Raw genomic sequence first — 20,946 nt, 5'->3', positions numbered from 1 at the left:
ATTATAATTAGGCAACGGTTAATACAATGAGGGCGCGTCACAAGCATAAAACATACAAAGAGCTAAATCCATTACTGCTCCCAGGGCGTGTAAAGATACTGTGCTTCAAGTTCGAAGTTCATTTTAATTACACACACACACAATCATTGCATTCACATAAAGATCGGACTATCATGGTCATGTCTAGTAACAAAGACAGCCCCACCGTCTTACTGTGCCTGTACCTAATTAAGCGCGCCTGGAACAGGCCAAATTCCAGCAACAGTTGCGGTAAGCACCGCGAGTGTTACTACCGCCGGCCAGATAACCAGGATATCTGCTTAGAGTACCTCTGCTACCAGACAACTGCCTAAACCTACGGCCTATTCCACAGGATTGTAAAAGTAGGGATGTTTCTAAAATATGCATTTACTTCAATATCAAAACAGCTACGGTAAAAATAAAAAGACGTGCATCATCCCGGACATGATGCCACACCACATGCGAAATTACACAGAAATGCGACGTACGGAAGAATGCGTTTTGGCTGCGAACATCTTCCAAAAAACTTGGCATCTCTTAAGCATGGGCAAAAACATCTGGAACCACTTATCAAAACCACCCCGTATCTGCATGAAGTTCCATCCCCCCCACTGCTATTCCAAACAACGCGTTTTTCTGGACCATTCCAATTTGCCTCGTAATTGTAGGGGTGTGTCTGCAATATTACATTGTCCGCGAAAGCAGCAACGGCAAAAATACACATTCGTGCATCAACACGGGCATGCCCGCAGACGGCGTATAAAATTGCGTGCCGATTACACAAAGAGAACCCAGTGTTATGACTGCGAACATGAAAAATCAGCCGATCACAACACTCCGTCCGGAGGTCCTGACCTCCTTCACGGAGTAATAATTCTAGAAAGACGCCCTAAATGTCGCAAAACACCGATCCGTATGACGTTTTCATTGAAGACAACAATTCGTGTACTAGTCCTGCCTATGCGTAATGTAAGCATATGTAGCCAACCCCTGTACATCTTTCTGTTGTATACTTTTTTCTGATGCTAAGTATATGCACAAATGAACGACATGAAGATGTGAACTGACCGTCTCTAAAACAGATGCCTTTGAGCCCGATGATGTTGTCATGATCACCGCACAGCAACATGATACAGGTCTCTCGCAGAAGGTCAGTCCTTGATGTTGATTCTGAGTCGTCTGGACATATGGAAAATATAATAAAAGATTCTAATTAATTCACTTTGCTTTGCTTTACTTTACTTTACTTTACTTTACTTTACTTTACTTTACTTTACTTTACTTTACTTTACTTAACTTTACTTTACTTCACTTTATTCAAAATGCAACAAGGCGTCACATGTGGTAGCCAGGCAGCAACAGGGCTGTTATTGGTTACCACTGGCACGTACAACATATGCACAAACTATTATAAAATATAAAGCGCAATATAAGATTTAAATACTATACAGAAGCAATACAACACAAAATAAGAATAAGCGTCAGATAAGCTAATTCTGGGGTTATTTTTATCATTTGTCATATATATATTTGTAATTTTGAATTGAGTTCTGTGCTTTAGATATGCTAGTTGATTTTCGTGTTTCTGTTTTGGAGCGTTATGTCGCACCGCTATCTTCCTAACTAACTTTAATTTTCAGTGTCGTGGGGTTAGACATAGGTAATTTCCTGAAAAAAATTAAGACGTTTAAAATAGCATCCAGTGTCTTTCGTCATAGCTATCTTCACGAAAACTGGCATTGTTTTGGTTTCTCTCTGTGTGTGAGCGTGTTGTATGTGTGCGTTAGTGTGTGTGTTTGTGTCCGTGTATGTGCCCGTCTGTGTGTCCGTACCTTTCAGTTTCTTGACAGCTACCACGACATTACCATCCTCAGGTTGTTCCAGCGTTGCCTTGACAACATGCCCAAAAGCGCCCTCTCCCAGGAGTTGTCCGATCTGCAGCCTGGCTCTGTCTATCTCCTTCTCCTTCAACATATCCATGTCGATACTGCTTGACGAGGGGCCTCGCTCCCGTGGCATCACAGCCTGGTAAAAGTTTGAAATTCAACGTTTTGGAAGCGTGTTTCTGTACTTGTAGGAGAGCTCTCATAATCACCTCGACAGTTTAGTCTTAGTGATTAGGCCATGTTGATTTGATTATATGGATGACATCCGCGCGCGCATGAATTTTCGGCCGTTTCCAAAAAAAAAAAGTTTTCAACCATATTGTAAATCGTACAAACCAGTTGCAAAATGAGCAAAAATATACCGTAAGTTACAAAAAAAAATAAGTAAAAACTTTACCAATGTCGTAGAATGCCAAAATCAAACGAAAAAAGACGAAATTGTAAGGAAATGAACTTGAAGATTAGATTATTCGCCAAACCATATTCTGTCCCATTTGTTCAACCCTCATGACCACGTAGATTTCATAATGAAAACAACTTTTTTTTTGCCAAAACTTTTTTTTATTCGCACGCGCGCATCATTTTTAGGGCTCCCGGAGGATGTCATCCATATAATCAAATCAACATGGCCTTATCAACACCAGTGGCATTTTTACCAAACCTACTTTAGCTCTCGACTCCTATTTGCGGAGAGGATGTAGGACTTGGGAGCTAAAATAGGTTTGGTAACCAGGCTAGCATTTGAGCGACCTCAGTCTTTAAAGGCTTCCAAGTTCCATCTCTCTCTTTCCGGACCACCACGCCAACCTTTTCAAGATCCTCTACTTATAACATCTACATTTTGACCAACTGAAAAGAAACGTCATAACACATGGTGGTGAGCTATTAAACCTTTAGTTAGGCCACAGCAAGTAATGTGCGCGCGAATTGATTTCACCTGATTTCAGGACAAACAAAAATAAATTTTGTTGCCCTCCGACGGTGGTCAAATTGTCGAGAGTCGGCAAATAGTCGTAATCGTTCACCGGTTCAGAGACCATCAGGGATCCGGCAAACCTGAGGCACAATTGCTTGCAAGTGTTGACACTTACAACTCTAAGGTGGTCCGCCGTAAAAGAGAACCCATGACGATACAGCAAGGTCCTTTCTACGTTTCTTGTAGTTAAATGAGATGTATGCACATCTACAAGAATAAATAATACTGTTCAATACATAAATAAAAGGCCTGTCGGTTGTGATTTAATACTTGTCGCCTCAATTCGTGTTTAACAATATTCATGTTCTCAAAATTTACAGGAATCTTGTTTTTACCAGTCTTGTCTTTTTACCCTATCGCATTGAATTTGCGACTGATGTAATTGATAAAAGTTACTTGCTGCGGCCTTTGGAGTATTTTCTTTATCAGACGGACAAATCTGACCGAATGAAAAATCTGTAGAAAAACTACCTGCATCTTCTGTCCAAGTTTGAAGATTTCTGGGTCGTCAATGGGTCCCACACGAAGCCTGTTGTTTTGCCTGTGGAGCAGGATAATGACAATGACGAGGAGCATCACCACGCCTGATGAGGTCAAACTGATGACCAGTAGGGTAAACTGGGTGTCGGCGTCTTCGGACCCTGCAAGGATTGGAGCCATTCAATGAATAACTTGATTTAGTCGATACTGAAAATCAATGTATGCCAGCATAGTTCCATTTAGGCCATGTTAAGTTAATTACATTTTATGGCTAATGTCCTCTGGGAAGGACAAAACTCAAAACGTGCGATTTTACAAGTGGTTAATGCACACACTCAGTGGAGTCGTGTGGCTTAAGGACGTAGTGCTGGGCTCGGTACCAAGAGGTCTCTAATTCAAATCCTACTATAACACCAATGATGAGCCGTTGGAAAAGGCACTTCAAACGACTGTCCTCACTTATTACTATAAACTCGGGTAACAATGAGTTTTGTTTATGTCCACTACGTTGCAATTAGTGGAGATATAACGTGCCGTCACCATGCCTTGTGCATGTATTAAATGTTGGAATAAAGAATACACACACTCAGGGATTCCATAAGTTTGCAACATTTATCGCCTAAATCAACAATCACCAGACTTATATAGCATATATAATCATTTGGTAATTTCTACTTTTCATGCATGCAGTGTTCGGCCTGTTTAAGTGACTCACTTGGGCAGCCGTCGCCAGACACGCCCTCGGGACAGACACAGCCGAGGGTGCGGTTACACGTGGCCGGGCCGGTACAGTCACAGGTCTGGTCACACCGCTCGCCGTACAGGTTGTCCCGGCAACCTGGCATGTTCCACCGGTAGCAAAATCATCAGTTCGTCAGCACACAACAGTAATACAAGAATTACACAGCAGCAACACAACACTTACACAACAGTAACACGACAATTACCCAACAACAATACGACAGTTATACAACATTATACGTAACACAACGGTAATGTAACAGTATTACAACTGTTACACATCGGTAATATAGCATTAATATCACAACAGTAATCAAAGAATTATTCAACAATATCATTATTATATAGTATAATAGTATGGCAACTGTTACATAACAGCAGCACAAATGCAATATCAATGCAGCAATATTACACAACAGTAATAAATCAGCAATACAACAGTGTTAAAACTTTTACACAGCCGTAATACAAATTTGATGAGAGATAATGGATACTATCTGAAACTACTGACTATTCGGAGAATGAATTCAGTTACCTGCTTCATTTTTTCTTGTTTATCATTCTTCAACTATTTGTAAATATTGAGCATGAAACGCGAGTTTTAATCTTTATCTGAAAGTTACACGAAAACCAACCACGTGACACACATTACCTGCTGACGTTACACGCAAACCTAACAAATAACACACAGCACCTGCTGACGTTTCACGCAAACCTAATACATAACACACAGCACCTCCTGACGTTTCACGCAAACCTAACACATAACACACATCACCTGCTGACGTTTCACGCAACCTAACACATAACACACAGCACCTGCTGACGTTTCACGCAAACCTAATACATAACACACAGCACCTGCTGACGTTTCACGCAAACCTAACACGTGATACACAGTACCTGCTGACGTTTCACGCAAACCTAACACATGACACACAGTACCTGCTGACGTTTCACACAAACCTAACACATGCATGACACACAGTACCTGCTGACGTTTCACGCAAACCTAACACAGCATGACACACAGTACCTGCTGACGTTACACGAAAACCTAACACGTGACCCACAGTACCTGCTGACGTTACACGAAAGCCTAAAACGTGAGACACAGTACCTGATGACGTTACACGCAAACCTAACACGTGACACACAGTACCTGCTGACGTTACTCGAAAACCTAACACGTGACACACAGTACCTGCTGACGTTACACGCAAACCTAATACGTGACACACAGTACCTGCTGACGTTACACGAAAGCCTAACACGTGACACACAGTAGTTGCTACGTTACACATAAACCTATCACGTGGCATACATTAGCTGTTGACGTTACACGCAAACCTAATACGTGACACACAGTACCTGCTGACGTTTCACGCAAACCTAATACGTGACACACAGTACCTGCTGACGTTTCACGCAAACCTATCACGTGACACACATTACCTGCTATCCGTATGTCGACCACGTCGTTGTACTTCTCTCCGTCGGTACTGACGGCCTCACAAGTCACGTGACCCTCATACTGTGGTAGCAGGGAGCTGATATTTAGATGTGTAGAGCTATGGAGGGGATTAAAAGACGAAAGGTGATAAGATTTACGTTCGTTTTTATTTTTTTTGGTCCACAAAGATATGGGCTGATAAAAGACAAAATCGAATTATAGAAAATAGACTCTATAGACACAAAAGGGAATCTGTTTTGATGTGAAACATTAAATAATAGCCTTGTCTTGTCTCCTCTTTTCATGTTTATCTGCCAGTCGCGTTCAGGCAAAGCAACAGACATCTTTGACCATTTTTGGCATGTGGGCTACCTTCAGAAGGGCAACAAAACTTCTCGCTTTGGTTGTTTTTCTCCAAAATCAGGATAAAATTAATGGGCACGCTGATGTCATCCATAAAAAGTACTTGCTGTGGCCTAATGAATGTATTGATCTCCTGTGGAATTGAAGTTAAAAAAACAGTAAGAAGTCTTACTTTCCGTCCTTGACGTCCCGTGGTTTTCAATATTAGAAACGTCATTATCGAAGAACCATGTCAGATTTGCGATAGGAAATTTGTAGCCTGTGCATGTCAACTGCAGTTCCTGTCCGTACCGCAGGTCTGTCAGTTCACTGCTTGAAGGACTGATGCGCACTTCTGGATTTTCTGACAAAAATGAAAAAAAAAGAAGATGTCAACATGACCAATTAATTCATATTGCAACGTTGGAGCCTGGAGACTCTTGCAAAACTGAAGGGTATAAAATCAGTATCATGATTTAGACGTTACCAGTGGTGCAGTGCCTTCCACTCCAGCCAGGAGCGCACTTGCACGCGCCGTTGAAGCTGTGACACGAAGCCCCGTTGTAACACTGACAGCGCTCCATACAGATCCGCCCGAATCGGCCGATGGGGCAGGCTGGATAAAGAAAATATCCATCAGATACTTAAGTTGTACACAAATGTTTTGGCAATAGGTTTCTTTTTGAAACGCATTATTCTTAGGGCATAGGACACTATTATAAGTTTCCTTTAACATACATGGTGAAAATATGAGAAATAATTAAATCTGTCAAACATCACCTACATGAAAATCGCACATGGACAAGGTTGTCTGACCCCTAAACTGTCCACTTAGGTCATAATCCCTTCATTTCTTAAGTTAGACCATGTGTGTTCCGACCAAAACAAACTCATCGTGACCCATGACCCCACCAATGGCCTTGAACACCGCAGCCAAACGGAACAATTCCTACCGGGAAGTTCAAACAAGCCTTCACGGTGGTAAAATCTGGGTTGCAAAGTTCCCACATGCCATAGAACCCGAACTGTGTTCGATCGTGTTCGATCTGGGCAATTCGAATCGAACCCGCGTTCTATTTCGGGGTCACCTGCGGTCATTTACAATAAAGCGGCAAAACAAGCCTTTCTGCCTCCGTGCCGTGCAACAGATAAAAAACAACACTTTTCTATAGATACAAACCGTTTCGTGGACAATACATGTCCGCTATCATTTTTTTGTGGACATGTAACATGTAGCGAAGCTACTGTCATATCCTTGGGTGACCTTGAATACTGTAATGATTCTTTACGCCAGTATGAATAACACAATGCAGACTTTTGGTCGACATGACATGTCTGCAAAACTCGTTTTAACCTGCAAGCATGGAAAGTCAAACATACCCAATTCACGGCTCAAAATGACCGTTACGGTTGTCCCGAAAATCGTGTTTTAGGGATTTTTGAAAAATGGCCTCAATTTTGAATTATGGGTAATTTAGTGCGAAAATGTAAAACAAATCATTTTTCACCAATATGTCGACAAAAACTAGACTTAAAATCAGAAATTAAAAATCCCTAAAACACGATATTTTGATCTTATTCCTAGTCGTCGAAAAATATAAAAATCGGTAATCTGGGGTAATACACGTAGCCAGGTTAAAACGATGTTTGCCTAAAAACATGACATGACTTGTGGTCGGAAACCCGAAAATAATCGTCTTTTGGAGCGAAATTTTGAAAAATCAATGATTTAACATAAACAGCTAATATTGAAAGGATGTTAAGGCAATAATTTCATTTTAATTTGACGAAATTCACCATTAAATCCTTTTTGTTTATTTTCAAGTGTTTTACTGGTAGGCCAAAATCGGACAAAATAGCGTCTTGTAACCCGATACCTTTTAGAACGCGCCTAGCAATGGGAAAGAATACCGTAGTGACAGACCGCCGTGCTTAAAGCCAGGATTTTACAAAATGAAAGGAAATAAACCCTCCCAGATAGAAAATGCTAACGTTAATCAACATATACCAAGAAAACTGCTGTCCCAAGAAGTGATGCACTCAGTTTGCGATTGCCCGACGATCGGATGAAATATGTTAGCAGGCCCCCATCGAATATGCGATGTAAGCAACGCAAGCAAAATGTTGAAATTATAACCTTGTCAGGGCTTTTTTCTCACCTGTCACTATGGCTCCAACACGGTAAGTTAGTCCTTTGATGACACATTCCACCTCGTTGGGGTTCTCCACCCCTACCTGAAAGCAAAGATACAACAGTTTAGCCTCCCTTGGCAGACTAGTGCGGCGGTGGCGTTATTTTTTTAGGAGAGCGACGCGAATATGCCGCGAGGGACTTTAGCCGGGAGGGAGTTTGCCACGGAGGGAGTTTTTCGCCGCCATCGTCTGCGAACAGGTTTGCGAAGGAAGCTTGATAGATGCCAATTTCAATGTGTTATTTTATTATTGATAACTCCCTGTTACACATAGCCGAACACTGGCCGAACTGCGTAGAATACTAGGAGGAGGTTGTCAGTGAGTTCGGCTGTAGTTGCCTGGTGTTCGGTGAAGTCTGCTGCTGTTCGGCTGCGCCAGTCGGATGTTTCAAAATGTATAAAACATTCGGATGTAGACGGCATGTGCATGTACATGTTCACCCATGTTTGAGTGGTTTTTGTTTGGTGTTCGGAAGTAGGTCAGCAGTGGCCGGGGCGTTGTTGGCAGTCATATTTGACTCAAATTTAACTTAAGTACGATTCGGTGGCGTGACCTTAAGCTAGTCAGATTTATCCCGAACTTCAGCCAAACTTATATATAGTTTATATATAGTTGGCTTATCGGTGGAATGTTCTGAATGTGTGGCAGGGGCAGACACTGGAGGAAGAGTGATTGTAAACGTATGCACACGTGTACTTGCCAATTATATCTGACGCTCTTAATTCTCATCCTGGAAGATAAAGCTATAAGTAAAGGTGTTTGGTTTGAAACACCCATCTTACCTGTGCGTCAAGAAAGGTGATTTTTAAAAGTGCCTCTGTTCTCTCCCATGCCACGTAATGCCAGAAGGGAATCCACGGCCAGTCGTCATCAGGGGGCCATTTGCTGCATAGGCATATGAAAATGAAATAATAATTGTTTGTCTGTGTGTGTGTGTGCGCGCGCGTGTATGTATGTATGTATGTATGTGCGTGCGTGCGTGTGTGTGTACGTGTGTGTGTGTGTGTGTGCGTGCGTATGTGCGTGCGTGCGTGTCTGTGTGTACGCGCGCGCGCGCGTGTGTACCTGTTTGCGTGTGCGTGCGTGTGTTTGTGAGTACGTGTGTGTGTTTGTGTGTACGTATGTGCGTTCGCGCGTGTCTGGAAGGAAGGAAGGGAGGGAGGGAGGAAGGGAGGAAGGAAGGAAGGAAGGGAGGAAGGAAGGAATGAATAAATGAATGATCTTACCTTTCTTCCTTTAGAAAGGGTTCTACCAGACCACCACCGTGGATTGATGTACAGACAAAGTCGGTGTCTCGTGTAAGCTCAAAGTCAAGCCGCCCATATTCAATGGTTAAGTAAAACTCCAGCATACCTGATCCAGGAAATGATGGACCAGTTATCTTCGATAAATTTCTTTTAAAATATTGTATTCCTACAAATTGATCCTACCTTTATTGCCATATAACGCGTTACATGTCGATTACGGTCAAGCTATTACATTTTTAAAGGGAACCATGTTTTCAGAAGCACGTATGGCATTAATCGAGCGCTGTTGTGCACATGTAACTTGCACTGGAAACATGCTGCTCGAAAAGGAAACAACTATTTCAGAAGACATACGTGAACAAATTCATCTGAATAGTAATGCATATCTTTTACACCTTTGTTGAAGAACAGAGTCGTTAGTTTGGTTATTGAAAATATAACGGTGCACTCTTACGGCCACTACACACTTTCCTAATCACAAGGAGTCAAGTAGAACTAGGCGGAATTGGTAAAAACGCAACATTCGGGGAACCTAAAATAAATATATACCCTTATAACACAAGAGCTGGAATTCGAATGTGGTCTGCATGGAAATTCCTTTAATACTCATGGTTATTTTTTTAGCGCATTTTTCAAAATTCGGGGTGTATTCCAAATTTTAGACCCATTTTGTGTTCCCCTTGAATGCAATCATAAGGTTTCCAACCCTGCTGAATTGTTGTATTCACAATGCAGTCATACTACATTTAGAATACACTTTGAATGCCGTTAGATATTTCTCCTCTTCAAATTCACCTCAGTAGTTTTAAATATGCTTAAAACATTCGAGACGGCCTTAAGAATGGGAACTAATGGTTGGAATGCAGAGAGAATTTCTAGAATGCACTTCAAATATCCAGGATGAAAAAAAGAATCTTTATTCAGACGGAACTCCGGCTCATTCAATGATAGATGAAGCAAAAATTAAGGTTTACAAAGAATTCAAATATTTCTGACGTCTGCTAAAAAGAAGGTTAAACTACTCACATCCACCAGATGGAGTTTTGTTGTCCGTCTTATAGCCGAACGGATATTTTTGTATTTGCTTAAGTTCAAGCAACCCGCCAGCAATCAATTGAACAAATTCCTGAAGAAAGGGGAAAAGCGTCATGCCATTGTAGGTTTACTGTTCAGTATACTAGTGTATGCTTAAAACATAAACACATGACATATCAATGCTTAGAGCTCCGATTTCTCTCTCTTGTATCATCACAGCTACGAAGTAAGCTTTGCGGAACGTGAACGATTCAAAAGAAGGAAATGCTCCATGAGCCCTGCTCAGACGAAAACGCAAGAACCGCGATTTGCGTAAATCGCATTCCTCACATCTGGTCCACGTGCCACATGTTCCTTTTAAACCGTGCCCGAACACATTCTTTGGTTATTACTGCTCTTTAAGTTACTGTCACCTAAATTTTGATATTGTATATAAATAAAGAAATATCACCCCGTAATCCATAACTAGTCTCCACCAGACAGCAAGCAGGGCCCAGAGACTAATCCATTACCCGGTAAATATGTAAAGTAAACCGGTGACGTCATATTAGAATCACATTGAGTTCAGGCTGAAGTCTGAATGCGTTGAGGCCGGTTCAAAACTACGTCCCGAGTTGCTTTGCGCTCGAGGCGCATTCAATGTAATTTGGTGCGTTTAGAATCCTTCTTCGGTGGAATCTTTTAAAACATTATATTAAAACTTTGCGGTTATAGCGTTTCCGTCTAAACAGGGACTGACACGTTACATGGAATTTCATCCGAAAGTGCATGTTAGCAGCCCAATTCATCAACAGAAGCCTTATTTTTTATCTGTGACTCCATATATGAAATTCCTATGTTGTATTTTCATGTATCATTACCGTAGCTGTATGCCTGTTGAATTTTCTTGCTGTTTGCTGGACGAAGGTTCTTTCGTCGAACACTGGCTCTTTCCCTAAAGAAGAGAATCCACATATTAAGTTTATACAATTTAAAAAAAAACATTAAAATAATTTGATGTTTTTGTTTGTTTGTTGTTTTTCTGAAATCTATTTTTCCAGGCCTCACTCAAGTCCCTGTCACATAGACGTATATTACCTCCCGAACACGACCAAACTCCCCACAACCGTGGTTAGGAGTAGGTCGGGAGCAATATTGGCTGATGTTTGGCCAGGTCGGCTACTGTTCGGATCCACCAGCTGATGTTTCAGAAGTCTGGTGTGGACAGAAGGTTCGGTCATGGTTGGCTGGTAATTGGCTGGTAATTGGCTGGAGTTTGTTAGTAGGTATGGCGTTGTTGGTAGTCAAATTTGACTTATATTTAGCTCAAATTTGATTGGATCCGCATAAAAATGTAGGCATGGTCTAAATCTGGCCATACTGCTAGTGCTCCCAAACTTAGGTCAATCTTAATTGGTAGGCTGATGTTCGGGGGAAGTTCTGAATGTGTGACAGGGGCTTCAGACAACCTTGGTCGGCTGGTGTTCGGGGAAAGGTTCTGAATGTGTGGCAGAAGCTTGAATACCCCAAGCTCTGCTGACCATTTCCCATACGTATGACATGACAACTCGGTATGTATCAGGGCCCGGCAAGATTCGTCGTACGATCATCATACGATAACAAACTAGCTGAGAGCATTCTTGGTATCGCCGTGCAGCATTCTTGTAACAGCCTGCCGCAAGTGAAAATTCTACGGCTTGAAAATTGTACGACAGCCTACGTCGCTAACGGCAGGCAATCATGTAAAAATAGTATTCCTAGCCTAGGGGCGTTATTAGTCGTACGGACTTTTTTCAGAATAAACATGGTAAAAAATATGGCCATTTCATAAATATGACAGTCGTGATGTATTACTTAAACCTCTACCTGAGACTTCAATGCATTAAAATCACGGCTATGCATGGAACTCATCCCATACGTATTTAACTCATCCCATACTTGAACGTTATGTAGGTAGCAGCTCTTTCCTTGAGATATTCTGGAGAATATTCTGGAGAATAGCTCACCTATTTCTCTCGTGGTGAATGTCAGATTGAACTCAGTCCTGTTTTGAGCTAGATGATTGTGGTTGAAAACAACTCGTAGCTGATTGCCGGTACTAGCCGTGGATATATCTGCAATATCTTTGCCTGGTAGATAAAAAGAATAATATAATATGATTGCCTACATAAAAATGTAGGTATTTTTTCGGCCTGCCTCTGTGTGTGTGTGTGTGTGTGTGTGTGTGTGTGTGTTTGTGTGTGTGTGTGTGTTTCCGCATACTTGTGGTCAGCATAACCCATCAAAACGCCTTTATGGATTGTAATGGTATTTGGTATGTTGGTAGTTCTTAGGATGGCAAAGGTCAGACTCAAATCTGGGCCTCCTGTTGGCTGACCTTGGTGCTGCAGCAGAAATTCCAGATTTTGTATCCTTTGTCCTGGACATGGTACGGTCTTGAATTTTTGTGACATTTTTGATAGCGTTCCTGTTAGGAACAAGTGGAATGGGTTTGATCACCCTAGCAGCTTGTTTTAGAACTGCAGGGGAGTTTCCAGCGAAATGTTTGAAATTGGAAATATCAAGAAAGAAACGACAACTGGCGACTGACCTTGGTACTGCAGCAGAACTTCCATGTTTTGTATCTTTTGTCCTGGACACGCATGCTATGGTGTTTTTTTTTTTAAGGCTGTTAGTTTGTCACGTCAGAAACAAGTAGTGTTGGTTTGGCCCCCTAGCCACTTGTTCTGGAACTACATGGGAGTTTCTGGAGAAATCTTTTAGGGCGGATAAATCAACAAAGGAACGACTTTTCTTGATTTTCAGCAGGTTTGTAGCTTAGACAACGATGTGCTCATTGGAATGTAAATTATGTTAAAATAAGGCTTGATTTCCATATTAATGAGGAAATTAACAAGGCTGAGGCAATAAAAAACATTGCCAAGGCGACGACTGAAAGATATATATTATTTCATGTGGTGGAGCTAGCAATCTACATTACAATTATAAGAAAAACAGATTTCCCTATCCCTAAAGACATGTATGGAGCGGAATGTACAGGATGGGTGGAGGAGGTGTGGGGCAATATACCAAATACACGTACATTTGTATAGGAGGAATCAGCCGTTCTTTCCCAGCTATCACATAGATTTTATGATGACATACTTACTTGCTTTACTTTGGTCGAGTTCCCACTCGAACCAAACTCAAAACCACCCTCCACTCCACTTCACTCTATCCTCCACCAGAGACTGTATTTTACGTCTGATCTGAAGTTGTTACTCCTAGGACTTGTTTGACCTTTTGTGGGTCCCCAAAAGGACGGATAATTTCTTTTCTCTGTGTGATCTGTTGGAATAAACCCACCCCATCGGCCTAAATGTTCTTGGGGATGGAATGTCAGATTCCTGATCAAGTGGTCTTTGGCCAAAGACAGCTGTGCTCTCTGTCCATGGTGTGGGGAGAAGACTGATGACCAGTAATTAATCATGCCAGGCAGCTGGATGGGTGGCACGAGGGCACCCAGTGTAAGTTACCTGCTTGATCCAAAAACCACATGGCCGAAGGCTACTTCAAAAGCAAGTCCCTAGGGAATGCATTCGTGCAATTTTTGAAATTCTTTCAAAGCGATCGTAGTACTTGCACAAATGCCTCCGCCCCAAAGGCGTCGCCAAGAAAGTACATTGTTGTACACAATAGGACTTTGATACGTACTTGCAACAGGTTTGTATCCTATGGCAAGTGGGACATTAACAGATACAAATTATGCAAATGAATACCTAATTGTTTTTTTTTAATTCCTTAATGCTAAATAATTTCACTCATTTCATACTTATGACATGTTTAAGTTAGCCAAAGGTTAACATCAATATGCATATATTATGTTAATGTGGGGATGTGGTGATTAAATCATTCATAAGTATGAGTGTCTTGCCAAACATTTCCATAATGTATAAGTAGTTGCGAGGATACACGTTGTGTATAAAATGAGTCCTCCTTCACTTAGTCTTTGTACTATCAATTTTTTTTGTATCAAATGTTTTCTCTTGATAAAACTTACTTCGACTCGTTGAATCTCCACAGAATGTGTCGATGATGTTGCTGTTTGCTGAACTTCCATCATGGAATGTCACAATGGTAGCGGAACAGTTGTGAGAACCTCGGCGCCACTTCCCGGCATCAAAATTGATCTAGAACAGAAAGTCTATTATGTGAATGTGAAAAACATTTAGCCCATCTTGATCAATTGGTCATAGCCGCACCTCTATTGTAAAACGAATGAACTATGTATCGAAAGAGAAGTAAAAACTTATGAAACGACACGTTCTTGTAAAAAGCTTTCTGCAAAAGACGTCTATAGCAAAAGTGCAAAGGAATTAAGTTCCAGTCGGGAACTGCTATGCTTTCAGGCAATGGACCGTGCTCCAAAGACGTAATACAAGAGTTCCACGATCTCATACCTTCGCCAAATGATGTGACAAATTATACAATTTTAATCATTGATTTTGTAAATAAGAGCCTCATTTGCATGGATTATATCAGTTGATCATATTCTCCACCCAATGCCAGCCTTATCTTAACAAAAAGGCTATTATAGCACTTCCTCATAAATTATGCAAATGAGGTCATGATTTGAATAAGTTATGTTTATTGCTGTTCACCTTCAGTTAACTTCCAAATGTGGCAAGTATGAAATTCGGGGTGCAGCAGTTACAACTATGGAATTATAAGAATTTGCCATTAATTATGCAAATTAGGTCCTCATTTACGTAATGTATATCCTCAGATGTTTTTCTTGTTCTCAAGTAGATGTCACAAGTGTTTCATAGTTCTATTATCGAACAAAGCAGATTTATAGAATTTCCTCATTAATTATGCAAATTAAGTCCTGATTTGCATAATTGCCATTTAATTATGTCAAGCATCACTTCAACTACCTACACACCAAAAATCACGACAATAACGTCAACCGGTTCTTGAGTTATCGCCCTTCTAAATTTTTTTCAACAAATGCTCCTGCAGTTCCATAACAAGGTGCTAGGGGACCCAAACTTATGTCACTTCTTTCCTACCCCAAGAGCTATCTACCAACCAAAATTCGTGACCCTAGCATGTCCAGAACATGAGATATCAAAACCGGAAGTTCAGCTGCAGTACCTAGGAAAGCCGCCAGGGGGCCCAAAATCTAATCATTTCTAGGTCTCATGAAGTCCTACCCACCTACCAAGTTTCATTCCAATCCATCCACTGCTTCTAGAGTTATCTTGCTAAACCACACACACACACACACAACACACACACACACACACACACACACAGACAAACGCTACTAAAAACATAACCTTCTTGGCGAAGGTAATAACACCACTACATGTAAACACGACTAAAGCTGTCCCTGACACACACATTCAGAACCTTCTCTCGAACACCAGATGACCAATGTTGGCTAACGTTCGGGAGCAGCCTGACCGGATTTAGACCACACCTACCTTTTTATTTGACTTGAATTGAATTTGAGTTGAATTAGAGTCAATTTTGACTGCAAACCACGCCCGGACCTGCTCCGGAAAACTTGCAATCCACCAACCAACACCAGAATATTTTTAAAAACATTTTGAAATATTCGTCTGGTGCAACCGAACAGAAGCCGACCTGGCCTGACACCAGCCAACTCCCAACCCACTTCTAAGCATAGTTCACTAGTGGAGCTATGTGTGACAGGCGATCAAGTTTATCTGTATAGAACACATGATACACGTCACGGTCCTGTATTTGAACACGTTCACATAATTTCTAGTAAAGGCAAGGCCTTGTCGAAAGACTTACCAGTATTAACTTGCTTTGGTCAGTCTTGATGTCCCACTCACAATAGTCAGACGTCGCGTCCGTTGCACTGCTCACATACCCCCTTACACCGGTTAGATAATGCACGCATTTGGTCTCTGTAAAAAATCATCAGCCAAGTATCATTACCTTCGCCAGAAGGTTATGCATTCGGTTTGGCTATGAAGGTGTGTGGTAGGTACCGTTGGGGAGATGAACGTCAAGTTCAAAAATGGGCCTACGTCACTGCAGTGGACCTTTTGTACTTCTTTTTCAAGAACCCTTAAAACAACCGTATGGGGCCAAAATGTGTCATTTTGATTTTTCTTGTCGAACACAAAATTCATTCTTTGAGATAGCTTGTATATACATGTCTTATAAAAATACGTTTTTAATGAGATTGGAACATTGTTGATTAATTATAAGCCATCCTAGATAGTTTATGCGTGGTTCCGTGGGGTCAAAACTGGCCCAAGAATTTTTAACACTTGTGAATACATTGTTGTCGTCAATATTTCTTCCAGGTAATATGTTTACTTGAGTTTTCTGCTACCATTGGTCTACTTAACACATTGCTACACAATAACCTTTAACATGTTGAATTAGAAAATTTACAACAAACTGTGATCCTACACCTGGTTGCCCATGGACTTGGGTCAAAGGTCATCGACCTGGCTGTCTGTAGTCACCTTGTGTGAGTTGCATACATTATAATTATTAGCATAATTTGTTTACACCTTATCATGTCAAATTGTCCCTAATAGACTAATAAACCTATGCATATATAAAAATCATAAAAAAAGAGTAAAAAAATAGAAAGGCCGACATTTGCTCAGGAGCAAACATAGCATGGCTTCACCACATTCCCCATACCAAAAATCCCCCTCCCACACAAATGGATTGTTCTGAAGTCACCCCTGTTCAAAATGTGAAATGTCTATACCCCCATGCAGCAATGGAATATTCCAATGCGTTTTGCTGTTGGAACATGTAGATTGACAGGATCCATGCCACCCTATATCTGCTTGGGGGCCAAGCCACTTTGTATCTGCTCGAAAATACCCATGCCACCATGTATTGGAGATTACAGAGGTCATCAGGTCATTTGGTTCCCAAAGTTGAATACGTTCAATGAAGTGGCAGGCGTAGAGTGAGAAACACAAAAAAATATTGTTTTTCATCTATATTAATATGATATGAAGTGATATACATGTATAACTAAAAACACAACAGTTGGATACCGTTGGACACTACATGTAGTAGCTAACATCCTATACATTATTGGTAATGACTTATATGCCTGATACAAACTGTTGATTTTCAAGATTAAAAAAAAAGTTTACGCCCCACATTGGAAGAAAGTGTGACAAACGTACTAAAATCAATTAAATGCAGTTCAGCTGTCAATATGCTATAGCCGGAGCAGGTATTCAATGTACTAGTATTAATCCAATTAGTCCAGCACCCAATCAGCAACAAGATTCCAACTGCCCTACCAGCAGGTGTTCAATGTATTAATCCAATTAGTCCAGCACCCGATCAGCAAGAAGATTACAACTGCCCTACCATCTTGAAAGCTTCTCTCTCTGCATTCCTTACTGATGAGTCATTGTTATAAGGGGGCACACCCCAGTTTATTTTTGGTCTCAATTCGATTCTGCATACCCTCAACTCTAGCGACCGTCTCTTTCAGGAAATACCTCTTGGGCGAAAACACTGTGTTTGCAAATGAAGGATATCGCTCTAGCTACGAGAACAACAGAGTCTCAATTTCTTTCACCACTCACATTATTGTAAATTTTAGGGAGAAAAAGAATTTTCGATTAAAAATGATGCCAAAAATTGGCCATTTTCACGTGGAATTAGACCCATCACCCAGAATTTAGCCACTGAAATGACTTATATGGTCGGAAAGAGAAAACCCTTATGTATTTATAAGAAAAGTATAAAGAAAATTCTAACACTGAGATTATCACAATAGCCCGTCGCGCTAGGCATAGCGACAACACCCCCAGAACGCATAAAACGCATATCTAGGTCAAACCGAAGCACCGCGCTGAAGGCGGAAGGACACCCGGAAGTAAGCCTCGGGCCCGAAATCAATTTTCACCCAAAACACGCCACTTCTTACACTTTCCAGCCATGTTAGTAGTTAATACCGTTTTACAGCAGATTATGAGAAATGAACCGCCGGAACCCCTTCGTCACTTTTTTTCCGCGCACTTCCTCGGACCCCTGTCGCGGAAGAATTGGTGTGTGCACCGTTAATTAATCAAAATCCTAATTAATATTGTCTTTGGTTAGAAAAAGTTTTCTTCTATGCATTATGCCAAGTTTGGGTTGTGGGCGGTATTTCCTTCTTGAGTAACAGGTGGTTGAAAGTTACCGCCTCCGAAGGCTGATTTTGCGTCTCCCGCCATGTTTACCATTCAGTGCACATAATATCCTCTATCTCGAAGCGGTTTTTGTTAGTAATTCAAGCTCAATAAACAGGTGTTGCCACGGAAAAGATTGTTGTTGGTAGATATATAAAGCATACCTAGACCAAATTTCAGATGATTTTAGTGTAATACCAGGTCTCCAGGACCCTAAATGTACAGATTTTTTAAAAAAATGGCAAAAAAAACACAAATAAAACAATTTTAAATGCCTGTATCGTAAAAATGAAACAAACGCCTGGGGGTATTTGGCTACTCTACCTTCATACCAAATTTTATGTTATTTTGCCCAAAACTGAATGAGTCAAATCAATTTAAAGAAATGGCAGGAAAAGAAGGAGAAAAATAATAATAAGAAGAAACATTAGGAAAAACAACATGACTTCACCACATAGTGGTGAAGCCATAAAAACTAAATTTATGTAAAACATTATGGGGTCAGTTTATGTAAAACATTATGGAGTCCATAGAGTAAGATTCGTCGCAAAAAACGTACGGTGAATAGTTTCATCACGTTGGTAAGTCATTTAGTAAAGAGACTCTTTTTACACGAGTCTTTTATTCAGTCGACGTTTCGGTGACCGTTTGTCATCTTCCTCAGCTGAAGTGTGAAAATCAGCTTAAGATTTCCGGCTCGTTTTCCCACAGAGACACTTTAAAATGACGCTTAGCGGGGGCCAGGTGAACTGCAGCCGACGCACAGTACATGTACTAGGTCGTAACCGGATCCAGGCGCCAATTGCCCCCGGCCGAACAAACAACCTAATTCAAATTATTATACGGTCTCAAACCCGATGCATTCCTCTACAATTCAGCGCAGTTTTTACCTCGCTACCCTCCACCTACCTCTCGGCAGCTTTATCAAGGACTGCGCCGCACTACTTTGTGCCCGGACTATGGGGTTCGCCCATAAATACTAGTGCTGTGTTTTGCAACTTTAAAAGGATATGTGGCACTATTGCTTAGGATGTCCGCGTTCAAAGACAATATTGATTACTTTTTACTAATCTCCAAGCAGATCCCTCTCGGTGGCAAAAAGACAGTATCAAATTGGCCAGGCAGTATCCATTAGCCAGAGAAGGTCAGGACAAACAAAACCCGGCCATATATAAAAATGTAACGATCATTCCCTTACAACCTCTGCTTGGAGAGTAACATTTTGCCGATCGAAATATAAGTTTACTTGTTACAACAAGGCAATCAGAACAGCAGATTTGCCCCTGACAGAATCACTAGACGAAAACCGACGTATCTGGGTCGTATACTCCTGTACACACGCCCGGAAATTCCAAATATACGGACATTTCCAGGTGTGCGCGACCCGTACACTTGGCGTGTGCGGGCCCGCACACGGCCCGGATATGAACCACTCAGGTGTCCGGGCCGTGTACGGGCCTGTACACGTCTGTACACGCCACCCGTAAATCTCTGCACACACCTGGATACGTGACACGTACCTCTGAGTGTGTGTATGAAATATGCATAAATTAGCGGTAATTTTCACCTAATTATCTTCCTCATTATCAGCTCGTGTACGGGTCGTACACACCCGCACACGTCCCCCCCCCTCCAATATGCCTTTTCTAATGTAAAGTAGCATCATAGCCGTTTATCCCCCCTTCTTGTTTGCATAATTTTGTTTTCTTTATTAATTGTACATGGTGCTTGGGCTTTGTGACTTTTTGTTTGTGTTTTGTGTGCCTCCAATATTTCCAGTGTACTTCGGCCGGTCTTTCAGCTCAGCTGAAACAAACTGTACGTCTCGTTCTTCTGTGTCTTGCCTTGACGCAGCTAGTCACGGGAGCAAATATTAGTCTCGTCTGGGCACCAGTCGTTAGAAGCCGTCCCAAGCTCTTTATTCCGCGATGTGCAACAAGCCTCGCTGAGGCGGTGACCCACGGGCCGAACATCTTGTGCCACAGCACAGCCTTGAGTCGGGACACAGCGTATAGTCCGGAGGGGTGTACATCGGTCCTCTGGTCCGGTCTAATACTCTCTTGCACGCGGACTATCACTCGCCTATGCCCGCAGCCTGGTTCCCAGGATCCTGGCTACCGGCTTTTCAAAGAACGAGGCATACTATGACGTCACATCCTTCCCAATCAACCTCAGCTTGGAGAGTAGTCTTGTCCCAGTTCGTCTTGCCAGTGTCCCACGGCGTTCTTGTCTTGAAAACTGCTCCAATTTACGTAGAAAGGCGCAATACCGATATTCCTGTGTTGATGATGAGATATGACACAATCTCTCACCATGGACCCTTTTCTACCTCCATGCTCTCACTAAGTTCCTAGCGTGTTGCTTGTGTCCAGGATAGTTGTACAATGCACGCTCCACAACCAGGCATGTAACGGAA

At 41.6% G+C, this 20,946-nt stretch overlaps 1 protein-coding gene across 2 annotated transcripts in view; it reads right to left on the bottom strand.

The window, feature by feature from the left end:
* Positions 1-862: 862 nt before the first annotated feature.
* LOC109476421 overlaps positions 863-20,946 on the bottom strand; it is a 23,588-nt gene continuing 3,504 nt past the window's right edge. Inside the window, exons 3-17 of one of the 2 annotated variants that reach the window (XM_019777356.1) lie at positions 16,159-16,274; positions 14,393-14,522; positions 12,360-12,482; positions 11,235-11,308; positions 10,366-10,465; positions 9,319-9,445; positions 8,875-8,977; positions 8,059-8,134; positions 6,387-6,515; positions 6,093-6,263; positions 5,560-5,675; positions 4,079-4,201; positions 3,355-3,524; positions 1,854-2,046; positions 863-1,200 (exon numbers count right to left, since the gene is read on the bottom strand). In XM_019777356.1, the coding sequence (XP_019632915.1) occupies positions 5,662-5,675; positions 6,093-6,263; positions 6,387-6,515; positions 8,059-8,134; positions 8,875-8,977; positions 9,319-9,445; positions 10,366-10,465; positions 11,235-11,308; positions 12,360-12,482; positions 14,393-14,522; positions 16,159-16,274 (1,163 nt within the window). In that variant the 3' untranslated portion in view covers positions 863-1,200; positions 1,854-2,046; positions 3,355-3,524; positions 4,079-4,201; positions 5,560-5,661. The remainder of the gene's footprint in view (positions 1,201-1,853; positions 2,047-3,354; positions 3,525-4,078; positions 4,202-5,559; positions 5,676-6,092; positions 6,264-6,386; positions 6,516-8,058; positions 8,135-8,874; positions 8,978-9,318; positions 9,446-10,365; positions 10,466-11,234; positions 11,309-12,359; positions 12,483-14,392; positions 14,523-16,158; positions 16,275-20,946) is intronic. The other variant, XM_019777355.1, reaches the window with a different exon arrangement.

Source organism: Branchiostoma belcheri, unplaced genomic scaffold, assembly GCF_001625305.1.
Source record: "Branchiostoma belcheri isolate BF01 breed outbred unplaced genomic scaffold, Haploidv18h27 scaffold372, whole genome shotgun sequence".
Lineage (NCBI taxonomy): Eukaryota > Metazoa > Chordata > Leptocardii > Amphioxiformes > Branchiostomatidae > Branchiostoma > Branchiostoma belcheri.
This window is presented reverse-complemented; position numbering and strand designations above follow the sequence as displayed.